The sequence below is a fragment of the Psammomys obesus genome, unplaced genomic scaffold, assembly GCF_907164565.1.
Source record: "Psammomys obesus unplaced genomic scaffold, mPsaObe1.curated_primary_1811, whole genome shotgun sequence".
NCBI classification, from domain to species: domain Eukaryota; kingdom Metazoa; phylum Chordata; class Mammalia; order Rodentia; family Muridae; genus Psammomys; species Psammomys obesus.
In genome coordinates this window covers 728619-742913 of record NW_026585690.1, presented here as the reverse complement: position 1 = coordinate 742913, position 14295 = coordinate 728619, and the positions used below count along the sequence as shown (strand labels likewise).

Sequence of the window (14295 nt, the reverse complement as noted above, 5' to 3'; positions counted from 1 at the left end):
ATATAACACCCGTATAATTCCCACTCCCACTAGTAGCATTTCCTCTGGTCTTTTAAGACGTTTTTGCTTTTATTCTATGTGTATTCATGTTTTGCCCGCATGTGTGTATATGCACCATGAGAGTGATTGACTGGTGTCCGAAGAGCCAAAAGAGTGCATTGGAGCCCCTGTGAGCTGCCATGTGGGTGCTGGGAACAGAACCCAGTCCCTGTAAGAGCAGCAGTTGCTCCTAACTGCTAAGCAAGTCTCTAACCCCTCCTTCTGAGATTTTAAAATCTATTTTAAAATTCACATATATGTGCATTTTGAAAAATTATAAATTATTCATCATTTAGTTTTAGAAGCAGTATGTGTCTGTGTACTTATCTGTTGTATAGCGACCAATCAGCTTACCTAACCATTCTCTTTTGGACAGGTACTCATTTCTGTCTTGCAGAGAATGTTCTGGAATATCTTCATATAAATTATCATTAATTACTTTAAAAAAAAAGTTTGATTATGTATACGGTATTCTGCGTGCATGTATGCCTGAACACCAGAAGAGGGCACCAGAAGTCATTACAGATGGTTTTGAGCCACCATGTGGTTGCTGGGAATTGAACTCAGGACCTCTGGAAGAGCAACCAGTGCCCTCAACCTCTGAGCCATCTCTCCAGCTCCAGTTTACTGCTTCTTAATTAAGTATTATTGCGTGTGTTTGTGCACGGTTGGGAGGGAAGTTGCATGTGTCACAGTGAGGACATGAAGGTCAGAGGACAACTTTGTGGAGTCTCTTCACTCCATCCACCCTGACGTGGCTTCCAGGTAGCGGACTTATGAGGCAAAGTGTCTTTACCCATGGAGCCATCTCACAACCTTTCTTCTGGTCGACGGCTAGCACTGGAACTACCTGATCAAGGTTTTCACGAACTCATGCCATCAGATGCTTCCAGAAACATGAACAGCAAGCATACCGCCTCGGTACAGACCTCCAATTCTAGCCTAAACGTTTTTGACATTTTGTTTACTTAATAGTGGAAAATTAACATCTTAGATTACAAGAAATGTATCTGTTTTTTTTTTTTTTAATCTTTCTTTCTTTTTTTTTAAATAATGTATGGGGTTGGCAGAATTCACAAACAGCCTGACCTTGAGTCCGTGGAAAGCTGGTCCTAGGAAGGAGTGAGAGAGCAACCCCATGCTGAACGCGGGGACAAAGAACCACCTACTGGGCCAAGGCTGACGTGGGTCAGACACAGCTGGACTAACTTCTCTACTGAACCCTTGAGGCAGTCTTTCAGTGACCTCTGGGGAGAGACATGGCAGTAAAGTCACGGAGCCAGCTGTTCCAGGGCAAGCCACTTCCAAACGATAAAAATAAACACTTGGGGAACCGTGACAGGTTTGACAGGAATCAGAAATACTTTGAAGGAAGCCATCAGGGCTCAAGAGCACTACCAACTACTCTGGAAGGTCAACAGAATACTCCTTCATAATTAAATACAACTCAGCCTCCGTATTGTTTTTCACTTTTTAATGCAACCAGCTTTGAGAACCTGGCCGAAAAATATGTGTGCCTTTCCTTGGATTCCAAACTTAAAAAAAAAAAAAAACAAAAAAACAAAACAAAAAAAAAAAACTCACCAAACACCAAAGCATCCACTGGATTTGTTTTGAAAAATCGCTCCCTTAAGTTAAGCAAACACAAAACAGATAGGTGCAATTTAAATAATTTTCACACACACACACACACACACACACACACACACACACACACACAATCTGCCATTAATGTTTTCCCCTTTGATTCCTGACTTTAAGTTGGAAACAAATATTCTGACAGTCACCATTTTTTTTTAACCACCATTTAACTTACTCTGCCGTCATTGTCATTGTCACTGTCACAGTTTTAGCTAATGAAAGCTGACAGCTCACTTTCAAACGCTAGCTCACTGGCGAGCTACTACTCTGCCTATAAATTACACAGGGTTCATTATGGTGGAACAGCTACATTGAAGCAAACCCCTGCTAGGAAACATCCACTGAACTATTTCTAAAGGGTCCAGAGTGATTAGAAACTGCAGCCAAGGTTGAGAACAGCAGGTCTAAGCGGGGAAGGGCAGCTACCAGAAGGAAAATCTGAGGGTTTCAACACAGATTGGAATGGACATAAATATTCAGCCCATGGTAACCATTGTACCTCACAATGAAAGTAGGGAAAATATATTCGCAGGGATAGGGAAGGTAGGCAGTGAGCCAAAGAGAAAAATAATTTTAGGATGGGACTAAATAAGAAATGCAGCCATGGAAACAATGAGCATGCTCTATGTGTAACCTGCACCGCCTCAGGATTTCAAACCTGTTTGGTTATGATTATATCTTGCATCTGAGCCACGTGATGGGAATCCTCCATTGCTTGTTTATTTCTGCCTCCTCTCCCATCCTGGCTAACTATCAGACACCCGGTGTCCCTCTGAATGGGACTTTCAGGATGGAGGGTGGAGGAGAAATGTTATTAAAACATGAATCTCTTTTTTTTTTTCTTCTGATGGTAGGATGATTATAGATATATTTCCAATTTATGTAATATACATATGTACATTTCTTTTTTTTTCTTTTTTTTTAATTTTATTTTTCTTTTTAGTTACATTTTGTTAACTCTGTGTCCCAGCTGTATCCCGCTCCCTCATTCCCTCCCCAACCCCACACTCCCTCCCTGGTCTCCTCCCTGCCCCTTTCCAAGTCCACTGATAGGGGAGGACCTCCTCCCCTTTCATTTGACCCTGTTTTATCAGGTATCTTCAGGGCTGGCTGCAAAGTCCTCCTCTGTGGCCTAACAGACTGCTCCTCCCCTTGGGGGGGGGGTCAAACAGCCTGCCCTTGAGATCCTGTTAGAAATACTCCGTGTTCCCCTTACTTTGGAAAACTACTTGGTTACTGAGCTACCACGGGCCACATCCGAGCAGAAGTTCTAGGTTATATCCATAGATGGTCCTTGGTTGAGTGTCAGTCTCAGAAAAGACCCTGTGCCCGGATATATTTGGTCCTTGTAGAGCTCCTATCCTTTCCATATCAGACTAACTTCCCTTCTTTCATATGATTCCCTGCACTCTGCCGAGGGTTTGGTTATGAGTCTTAGTGTCTGCTTTGAAACACTGCTAGGTAGAGTCTTTCAGATGCCTTTTGTGGTAGACTCCTGTCATAAGTTCAATGCACATACCATTTGTCTTTCTAAATGAGGATTAATCACCTTCGCCTGTGTCCACTTTCTTGATTATCTTCTTTAGGTGTGTAGATTTTAAAACATGAATCTCAATCAGATAAGAAGAGTAAGTTAAAGAGACCTATTGTTCTTGACTGTAGTTAAGACAGCACACGGTAGGTATGCTCCACTTGAAGGCAGCTGGGGAGGTTATTAAACTGTTCTCACCGATTATTAAACTGTCTGCACTCAACACACAAATAAATACAGCAGGTGATACATGTTACAAAGCTTGATTTGCCCATTCTATGCTGTAAACACATTGAAAAAACCCAACAACATCGTATTGTAACCATTAACAAATAGTTTGAACTGTCGATTAGAGAAATGCATTTTAGAAAACCAGGACTTGTGGTGGCTGATGACATTACTGTGGGAAGAGCAGCCACTGTCTCTGAAAGGGGCAGGCGGGGCGGTGGGGGAGGGGGTGGCAGTGAGAGAAGCAGGTCCACACACGTGTTTGTCTTCTACACGGAAACAAGCTTCTGCGGGCATTTGTTAAACATGTATGTTGTGGAGGTCCACAGCACCAAACTATTTGCCTCATGCAGGCTCTGAGGGGAGCTCCTTGACAGCTGCAGACAGTTTAAATCTGAGGACTCTGGGGAGAGAATAAATGCCAGAGCCCAGAGAGTGTTGGAGTGCTCTAAAAAAGAACAAGGTTCCTGCTGCTCCCCATCTTCGGCTCCTGTTGCTGTTGTTGAAGTGAGACTGTAAGTTAGAGATCTCCTGAAATGAGGATTGGACTGGCTCCAAGGAACCCGATGACCCTGACCAGCAGGAAGCAGCTAAGAAAGAGAACTGGGCTCCCTCTCCCACTCACCCTTTCCTTCCTCTACCTAGTGTTGGGGTGTTGGAAGGGATTGGGGTGGAGTAGGGAGGAAGGCTTTTAAAAAGTAGGCCAACAACATATAAGCTTCCCAAGCTACCTTTCATTTTTTGGCTTTTGGCAGCAAGGATGAGGTACTGACAGCTGTTTCTCTAAGAAGGACAAGAGAGCAAGCCTGATGATAGAGACATTTGGTAGACGCTGGGAACCAAGACAGGCGTGAGAACAGCAGGTGTTCCCGTCTGAATGCTCCAGTCTCTTCAAAATTTCTGTGTTGAAATCCTCAACCCCAAGTGACAGTGTTGAGGAAGTGAGGCCTTAAGTGACTGTCACGAGCAAAGGCCTCGTGAACAGGATTAACGCCTGTGATGACTCATCATCTTTGTCAACTCCACTGCATTTAAATCATCTAGGAAATGAACAGCTGGGCATGTCTGGGAGGCCCGCTCCAGAGCAGCTCAAGTGAGAAGGGAAGGTGCACCCTGAATATGGGTGACAAGATCCCAGGGGCCGAGCTGCAGGTGACATAAAATGGAGACGGCGAGACACGTGGTGGCAGTGTGACCGACCCATCATCACAGCTCAGGCGGCAGCGCAGAGCTGTTCTTGCCACAATGTCCTTCATGTCCGGACACATTGCGCCCTCAAACTACCACCCCCAAACAAGTCCTGGCAACCTTTGGTTTCTTTACCAGGCGCCGCTGAATCTGCCAGGGCTCCGACTCCCCCAACCCTCAGAACTGAGAGAAATGTATTTCTGTTATTCGGAAGCCACCAAGTCTTTCTTAAACCCGGTGTTAAGAAAGCAGCTCAGGTAGCCTAAGGCGGCAGGGCTGGCCTCTGGTTGGCTCTGTGGGCCGCTGTACACAGGTGAGGCCTGCTCTGCAGGGCACTGACAAGTATCAGAAAAGGTTGGAAACCCACATCACTGTCTCCAAATCTTCCTTCCTTCCTTCCCTCCCTCCCACCCTCCCTGCCTCCCTCCCTCCTTCCTTTCTCTCTCTCTCTCTTTCTTTTTTTCTTTCTTTCTTTCTTTCTTTCTTTCTATTTGTGTATGATGAGGCAGGACACATATGTTATAATGTGAATGTGCAGGTCAAAGGGCAACTGTATAGAGCTGGTTCTCGCCTCCCACCTCCCCATGGTTCCAGAGGTTGAACTGAGCTTATCAAGCTTGCACAACCAACACCTTTACCCTCTCAGCCAACTCTCCAGCCCAAGTTTCCAGACTGTAAAGGAATAAGCAAATCAAGGGGTAGGACTCATGTCCTACAGAGTCTCAGGGCAAGGTCGAATGTAAAGCCACACAGCAGCAAGTAAGCAAAGTCCTTCCAAAGACAGACTCTGTACCCACCTAACCTCCGGTCCACCCAAGAACTTTTACTGAACATCCTGTCCACTCTTTCCTTTCTTCTTTTCCCTCCCTCCCATTTCCTTTTCTTCCTCCTCTTCTTCCTTCTGTTTCCATGGTGCTATGGATTAAATCTAGGGCCTCAGGAGTACTAGTTAAGTGCTCTACCACTGAGCTACACCCCAGCCCCTGACCATCTTGTTTTGTTAAGTCATTGAGTTCTGCGATAGGAAAAGATACAAAACTAAATATGACAGGACACTTACCTTTAAAAAAAAAAAAGAAAGAAAGAAAGACCAGAGATTCCCAGAACCTGAACCATTAATGGCCCCAAACCTGGACCTTTTCTTTGGCTGGTTTGGCTCTTTCTATTTTTATTTTATTTTCCTTTTCTTTTCTTTCCCCCCTTTTGAGACAGAGTACCATTTTGCCTAGGCTAGACTGTAACTTACTCTTTTGCCTAGGCTAGACTGTAATTTACTCTGCAGCCTATGCTGGCCTCAAGTTTGCAACAATTCTCCTGCCTTAGCCTTCTAAATCCTGGGATTACAGGCATGCCTCACCTCACCCATCTCAAAATCCTATTTTGACACTGAACCCATTGGCACACAAGAAAGAGACAGTAAATGAGTAGCACACTAAACAAACGAAGGCTGCTTTGAAAATATTAGCAATATAGTTTTCAAACAGGTCTTCCAGAAAAATAATCATGGCTATGGATTATAATTGTCGTAAGTATGCATTGTACATGTTATAATAAGAAAAAGGTACATATGTGTTATATGTATGTTGTAATTATAACATGTATAATATAATTAATGTTTTAACAATACGTGTAAACAGTAATGTGTATTATGTATTTTTAAGCATTCTTAGAAAAATCAGGAATATTTAGTTAAAACTGGGAGAACACAGTCTATGGACCCCCAAAAGCCCCTCCACAAAGTCAAAAGTAGTTTTACTAACAGTAGTGACACATCATTTCCTCCTCCCCTTCCTGCTCTGTGAGTGTGGGATTGAGTTTACCTAACCCAGGGAGGACCACATATGTGCTAGTGTATTATTATATTTTCAAAATGTCTCAAATTTTAAAATTTTTATTCTCTGTGTGTGTGTGTGTGTGTGTGTGTGTGTGTGTGCGCGCGCGCGCGCGCGCACGCACGTAGGTATGGGCAAACACATTCCTCAGGTGTCGGTCCTTGCCTTCTACCTAATTTGAGACAAGCTCTCTTTGTTGTTTGTCTGCGTACTGCACGTGCCAGGCTGTCTGGCTGCGGAGTCTCCATGGATTCTCCAGTCCCCATCACTCATCTTGCTGTAGGAACACTGGGATTACAGATGTGCACTGCCTAGCTTTTACGGGAGTCCTGGGGATTGGAACTCGGGTCTTCACACTCTGCATGGCAAACACTTTATCCACTGAGCCATCTCACCGGCTTTGGTTTTAATTCTACTACTGGAAGCATCAGTGCGTACAACCCACAGAAACAAAAGTATGAAAGTTTTCTGGACTCCTTGATAATTTTAAGAGTATAAAAGGCCTGAGAAGTTTGAATTGGATTACAATTTTCTAAGGACAGAGGACTCTACCTCCCCTGCCGCTGACCCCCATCCTGCTTACTCTGGTACGCACAGCTCCCAGCCCTGCGCCACATTCTCATAATGGTCGCTAAACAAACAATGAAGTGTCGGGAGCCGCTCCCGCCATTACAAGATGGTGCCGGCTTCCTGCTTCCTGGTTCTTCTTGCCAGCATTTTCGCGCTTCTTGCCTGCGCCGCCCTGCAGTTTACGCATGCGCAGCTTTATGCTAATGAGGGTTTAGGCTGCACTCCAATTGCCAGCCATATGCTTATGAAGACTTGAACAGAGCACCAATTACAGACGGACAGGTCGCGCTGCTGGCTATTTAAGCAGAGCACAACCCGGGGTTTGGGTCCTTCACCATCTGCAAGAAAGAGCTGTTCAATAAACTTGCTGCTGAAGAAATCCTCGGTTGTTGCGTCGTCCTTATCGGCAAAGGCCGCGCGCGACAATGAAGGGCAAAGCACACACTGAAAGAACTTCCACAAAGAGAAAACAAACTGCTGGGTGTGGCCAGCACTTGAGATCAGGAGAGCAGGAAGATCAAGCAGGGTCTGAGGTCATCCATTCTCAACTACACAGAGTTCAAGACCATCCTGGTTTTGAGATCTGGTTTCAAAAAGTAAGCGAGCAAGTGAGAGTCAGAACCTAGGACAGCTTTCCTCTGGGCGCTTCTGACTCTTGCTAGCATTGGTTGAAAACAGCCCCTCTCTTAGTTCTGTGAGTGTGTGTGTAACATATTTGATGATATGGGTCATGAGTATCTCCTCACTTGGCCAACATCCCGTGTTGTCATTAATGAACTTATTCCCACCTGCTGACTCTTCTCCAGGAAGCAAGCGAATGTCTGGCAGACCAGATGGCCCCTTGGCGGTGGCTTGACGGAATGAAACTCTGCACTTTTATTGAACAGTAAAGCAAAGCGACGGGCACAGCGAAGAACCTTCCTAACCTGACTCATTAGGAACAGGTCTGGGTCTGGGCAAGGCCGGGCATCCTCTGCACCTCTGAAAGAGACTGTAGCCCCCAACCCCTAGAGCAGTAGTTCTCAACCTGTGGGTATCAATCCCGTTAGGGATCGAATATTAGCTATCATGCCTATCACTTACAATTCATAACCGCACCAGAATTACATAGGGAGTGGCAATGGAAATAATTTTATGGTTGGGTGGTCACCACGACGTGAGGAACTGTAGTGAGGAGTCCAGAGCATTAGGAAGGTTGAGAACCACTACCTCACAGTCTAGGGACAACACTGACAACTACGGTCTACTCCACTGTAGAACAGGTAGTTGTGAGTACCTGTTGTGGTGCTCAACTCAGACTGAAGAGGTCAAAGGAAGCAAAGATGAGGGTGCTCTGACAAGATCGTGACTCGAAAAGATGGAGGAGAATGCTGCTTGGGATTCAAGAATCCTGTAAGGAAATAATCTACACTCCCTGTTTTTAGGTCTCTGAATCCTGCCTGGCTGGATAACCAATCACATCACTGTTACCAACGTGCAAAGGAGAAACTAAGAGGCGAGCATGCCCCCGGGAGGTTCAGCAGCCGGGGAGCCACACAGAGGTGAGGAAGCCCCAGGTCAGCCATCGAGGGATGAGTAAACAAAGGAAGTGGGGTTTCTGCTGAGCACTAGTTTCTGTCATGCTCTCAGGAGGCCTGACAAGGCCATTTCTAACTGGGGTTTCAAAGAGCTTCCCCTTCCAGCTTTATAGAGAGAGAGAAAAAAAAGTCCTCTTCTTTGAAAGGGTCTCAGCTCCGAAAAGACTGTGGTCCTCCCATGCCAAGATGCGATGGACAGACAGTGGAATTATGTGAAGAGCACAGTTGGGTCAGGTGACAGGTACCCACAGTATTTCATCTTCCAAACAAGCAGTCTTTTGGAGGGAGAGGCTGCTCACCCTGAGACCAGCGAGTACACACACACCGGGCACGGCAATCCCAGGAAAATGGGATGTGTTTCTCCTTAAGGTGGGAAAACAGGTTCAGTGTCAGGAGAACAAGCGGAAGGCGGGACCAGTCACGGTGGGCTGAGCCCTATCTAATGGAGGCAAGTCCTAAGTTGAGGTTCCTCTTCCTGCATGACTCTAGTTTGTGCCAAGTAAACAAAAACTAACCAGGACACCCATCTGCATGATTAAGATGATTAACTGCTAGATCTTTCTTTAGATTAGCAGCAGGAATGAAGATCCAAGAATCAGCCTGGGTGGTGGCACAGATGCCTGCACTTAATACCAGCACTTGGGAGGCAAAGGCTGATCTCCATGAGTTCCCAGCCATCCAGGGCTACACAGTGAGACCCTGCCTCAAAAATCAATCAATCAATCAATCAATAAGCAATCCAAGTTCTGCCTTCTAAGACCCTGCTCAGCTGCAGCCTCCATGTCCCTCCACCCACCCCCATCTCCCACAAAAGCCTCCCAAGACAGACGGTTAAGAAGCGGGTCCTGCTAATTTCTTCAAGACTGGCTTTGAATAAACCTGATTACTTCCAAACCAACGCGTGTGTCTAAATTTTGGTTATGCCAAGATGCAAGCATCTGGGACATTTGGTTCCAATAAGCCACTCTGTCCACTATATTTACTGGCCAAAATGAAAGTTTCACTTCAGTCTCCTCCGTCACTCTGGGGCTCAAGGACAATGATCCCTTGAGATAATTTTTTTTCTTTCTTTCCATTATTGTTCTTGACATGTTCATATGGGTGTACGTATGACTACATGTGCAAACGTGTCCACATGTATGTGATGTTGAGTGTCTTCTTCAACCACGCCTCCTTTGTTTATTTGTTTGTTTGTTTGAGACAGGGTCTTTCACTGACTCTGTAACTCAGCATTGGCCAGGCTTGCGGCCCGAAGTTCTGAACTCCTCCTGCCTCTCTGCCTCCACAGCACAGGTGTGTGCTGACTCATCCAGCTTCGTATGGGGGTTCAGGGGGTCAGAACTCAGGCTCCTGTGCTTGTGTGTCAAGCACTTTATTTTACTGTTATCTCCACGTCTCTGAGATCGATCTGTATAACGATTATCTTACTAAACTTCCCACAACTGGCCAAACCCGAGCATTTGGATTTCAGTCTTTTCCCCGTTCCCATTTTTGATGTTACACGATGCACACAGGTTGAGGCCTGGACAACCTTCAAAGGAAACCAGTGAGATCCGAGTGGATTATATCACAGTGTGGATGATCGCGAAGTCGATGTATGAAAGAACTGCCTCATGGAAATACTACTGGAAACAATGATGGAGGCCCACATGTTGATGGCCCAGTCCTTGGGTGATGTCTAACTGCACTGTGCTTAGCCCACAAGACCCAGGGTTTATGGATCCTGAAGCTTCTTCAATTTGAAGGGCCCTTCACAGGAGGGGGGGAGGGGAAACCGGACACAAAATTAAACACAGGACTTTGGAAGGACCTGTGCAAGCAAGAGACCCAAGGCTTAAATTGCATGAGCTTCATGGAAACACGACTGGGTGGCCAGTCCCCACTTTTACCAGAAATGAAATTGGGGCTTAGGGAAGTTCAGTGACTTGCCCAAAGTTACATTCCAGACTGAAACACGAGGTGTCTGATCCCCAAATCCTGTAGTCTCACTGTGTGGCGTCTGAGAAAAACTAAATTGCTACCGTTTCATTAAACTGTATCCCAGGGTGGATAACATACCTTTTTTCTTGAAAATTCTTACAGTCATTCTAAATACATTAGTTACTATTGTCGGTGCTTACAGACAAGAAAACATGAATAAAAAACATTAGAGGCTGGAGATCGAGCTAGTTAGAATAGTGTTTGTCTGAGATGTAAGAAACCCTGGTTGGATCATAGCACTATATAAACCGGATTTGGGGAAATTCACTTGTCACCCCAGCCCTCAGGACAGGAAGGCAGGAGAATCCGTTTCAGCTTTCCAGGGAGTTTGAGGCCAGCCTGAGCTACAGGAGATCCCCTCCCATAAAAAAAAAAAAAAAAATGTTGAGGGCCAGGTGTGATGGGCATGCTTGTGATCCCAGCACCTGGGAGTCGGAGACAAGAGCTGTGTGTTCAGGGACCAGCCTGGGCTACATAATGAGACTGTCTCAAAAGGGAAACGTGAAAGATTCAACAAGTAAGGCCCTGGTTACTCAGCTGGTGCTTACGGACCTTGCAGAGCCAACATTCATTCTCCGAACTTCTCATCTGTAGAGTCCTTACTGGGCTGTCCTTCTGTGTGGTGTGACCGACAGGAAAGCGCACACTGGGAACCACTGGTGGACTTCAAACATCCCCAACCCATTTCCTTCCTAGCAGACACCACTGGTGGGTGGCTCTGCAGCTGGGGTGGGGCAGTTCTGTAACTATAACCTATCAGTCAGGGCCTTCCCAGGAAGAAAACCACTTGTGGCCAACAGAAACCCAGGTCCTGTGACGCTGCCTCCCAGGTACTCCTCCGTGGATGAGACTGAATTCACAAAAAATCAGAGTGGATATGGCTGAGGTACCTGGAGAACCACCTATCCTACCAGAACTTCATCCCCTCCCTGCCAAAAAAAAAAAAAAAATCACATCCTGACTATTGTAGCTCAAGCCACCAAACAAGAGTCTCAGACTAGCCTTTGAATTTGGATGTGGGGAGTAGAGAAAGGGCTTGTTTTTCTCCTTGAACACACAAGTTCAGGGACACAATGGTCCTTGAGAAGCTTAGACAGAGGGCTTGGTCTTCTCTTGGCAAGACCATCTCATTAAGGCTTGGCTAAGGCTTTGCCTTGACACTTAAAAAAAAAAACAGTCTTTAATTGCCAGATTCCAAGTAACCGGTTACTGCTGGGAATCTCTGTTTAGGGGCTTCATCTAGTGGCATTTGGAACAAGGCGACTGGTTTCATTAACCTGGAGTACAGAGGTTCCAAGCGGACTGAGCCTAAGCTTTCGTACCTGGGTGATAGCGACACTGAATCAGCGGGACATTATGCATAGGTATGATGCTAATTAGAAAGGCTGCGCCCGTGAGTCCTTTATCTCTTTATTTTTAAAGGAAAAAGTGATCCTAGTAACTCTCTCCTGTTCCTCTTTCCACGGTGCTTGGTGGATGTGGGTGAAAGGGTAAAAGAAGGATTTATCCGGGGTGGTCTTGGGATGGGGAAGGTTTTCACATGACCAGCTTTGCAGCCCCCAGTCATCCATCCACCCTGGGGGGCGGGGGGAAGGGCAGGTCCAGTCACCCAAGTCAAGGCGAGGAGAGCAAGGATGAAAGAGACAAGGCGACAAGGCTGTCGGTGAGACACAAAGCCGCTAGGCACTGACTGTGATGGATAAAATGTCACCCATGCCAAAAGCCTGGCCTACCTGCCAACTGCCCAGGCCTGCCCGGGAAACCAAGAACACAATAGACCTCTCATCCACTTCTCATCCCCAGCCCCATTCCGCTCCAAAGGCCCGGCGGGCAGCCCAGAAAACTTGCCTCTTCTACGGGGCTTTTTATGCATTTCTAGTTCTTTTGTGAAAGTGGGAGGGAAACCGGGGGGGGGGGGGGGGCTCAGCATAGACTGGGTGCCTAGAGGGGTGGGGAAGACATGATAAAGAGTAAATTCAAGGCTTTTTTTTTTTTAAGTCAAGGTCTGTAGACTTACAGGTTATTTAAAGGGAAGAGTCACCTCAAGACTCCACATCCTGCCAAGCCCGAGAGAGACAGGGCGCAGACAAGGGCTGTGCTCTGCAGGGTCCGCGCCAGCGCAACTCTCCCTACAAAGGGTGCGCAGCGAGTGGGTGACTTGGAAAGGCAGCGCGTACGCGAACACACGCCCGAACACGCACACAGCCTCACCTTCTCGATGGTCTGATCCACCGCCTTCTGAAAGACTCGAGCCACCAGCAGCGTGACACTGGTCACCAGCAGCAGCAGAGACAGTGTCCCCGCCGTGTAGAAGAAGCATCTGCCCATACCGCGCGCGGCTCACGGGCCAGGCCCGCGCCCCAACTGCAAGCGGGGGTGAGGGAGCCTCCTCCGCCAAGGCCGCGCGGCAGCCGCCCAAAGCCCCGGGGTCCTGGGGGCCCCCGCGCCCTCCGGGTGCCCGTTCAGCCGGCCCCCCCGCGGTGGGTGGTGCGCACAGCCCTGGAGCCCGCGCTGGGGGCGAGCGCGGCCCTCGGAGCGCCGAGCCTGCGCGATGGCGGGGGGGCCCGGGGCCGCCTGGGTTTCGCTTTCTTGGGCTGGAGCGGCCGGGGAGCTGCAGGGAGCGCGCAGAGCGGTGACGCGGGCCGGTGGGGCTCGCCAGCAACCGGCGGCGGCGGCGGGCGACTGCGCAGGGAAGCGGGCGGGGCCGGGCGGAGGCCGCCAATCCTGTGCCCTGCAGCGGCCCCGGCGACTCCGCCCGCGCCCTCTCCCTGCAGGCGTCGCGGTCATCCAGGGAGAGGAAACCTCCTTTCTCGGGTCCTCTCTCTGCAGCCCTCTGTTCCCTGGCAGATCCCTGCCAAGGGCCTGTCGTGGGCCGGGCCTGGGGAACTGGGGCTGGACGTGCGGCGTCCATCGCTCCGGAGAGGATCTCCGGGGTTCGTCGGGAGATTTTAGCACGGCGCAGCGAGGGCCTTTTTGCAAGGTGCAGGCTGAGCTGTGCCAGCGGCGACGCTTGGCTCGCCGCGTTAACCTGGGTCTTAAGAATATGTAAGAGCGTGGGGAAGGAGGCGTTTCGTGGACCGAAGGCGAAGGCGGGGGCAAAGCCAAAGCTGGAAGGCAAAGAATGACTGAACTGTTGAGTAAGCCCCACGGCAGCCCTGTTACGGAAGCGGCCAGCTCTGCCGGTTCTCCAGAGCCCGTGCCGGAGAAGTGCCTGGCACTACCCTGCAGGCTCGGCAGAGCCATGGTGGGGAAGATGGTCCTTGAGCCAGGCTGGCATGTCCCAAAGTTCTGACACATCACAGCTACAGGCCTGCCGTAAATGTCCCCGCTGTGCTTAGTCAGCGCACTGGGAGCAAGCTTGAGAAGTTGGGCTTTACCGGTCGGGGGGCTAAATACCGCGGGGTAGATTTCAGCAGCGCTCAGCAGCTGGAAGGGTCATCAGTCACTAATGCCATCTGCAGGCGGAGACCTGGGAGGACATTTGTGGGCCAGTCGGTCCTCCTCATCATTAAGGATTCAACCAACCAGGATAGAAAACATCCAAAGGGAGAAAACAAAACAAAAACATGGCACCAGAGGCCAGCCTGGACGATTTAGGGAGACCTTGTCTCAAAAGAGGACAGAAAACAAACAAAGAAAGAAACAAAGAAGCAAACAAAAGAAGGAAGGAAAGAAAAAAAATTAAAATTAAGTTACATTGTTGCTGAGG

At 48.1% G+C, this 14295-nt stretch overlaps 1 protein-coding gene across 1 annotated transcript in view; it reads right to left on the bottom strand.

Annotated features, from left to right (window-relative positions):
- Window positions 1-13258, bottom strand: part of Scarb2 (scavenger receptor class B member 2) — a 55731-nt gene extending 42473 nt beyond the window's left edge. The window contains exon 1 of the mRNA XM_055595725.1: window positions 12798-13258. Coding sequence (XP_055451700.1) covers window positions 12798-12914 — 117 coding nt within the window. The 5' untranslated portion in view covers window positions 12915-13258. The remainder of the gene's footprint in view (window positions 1-12797) is intronic.
- Window positions 13259-14295: the final 1037 nt, after the last annotated feature.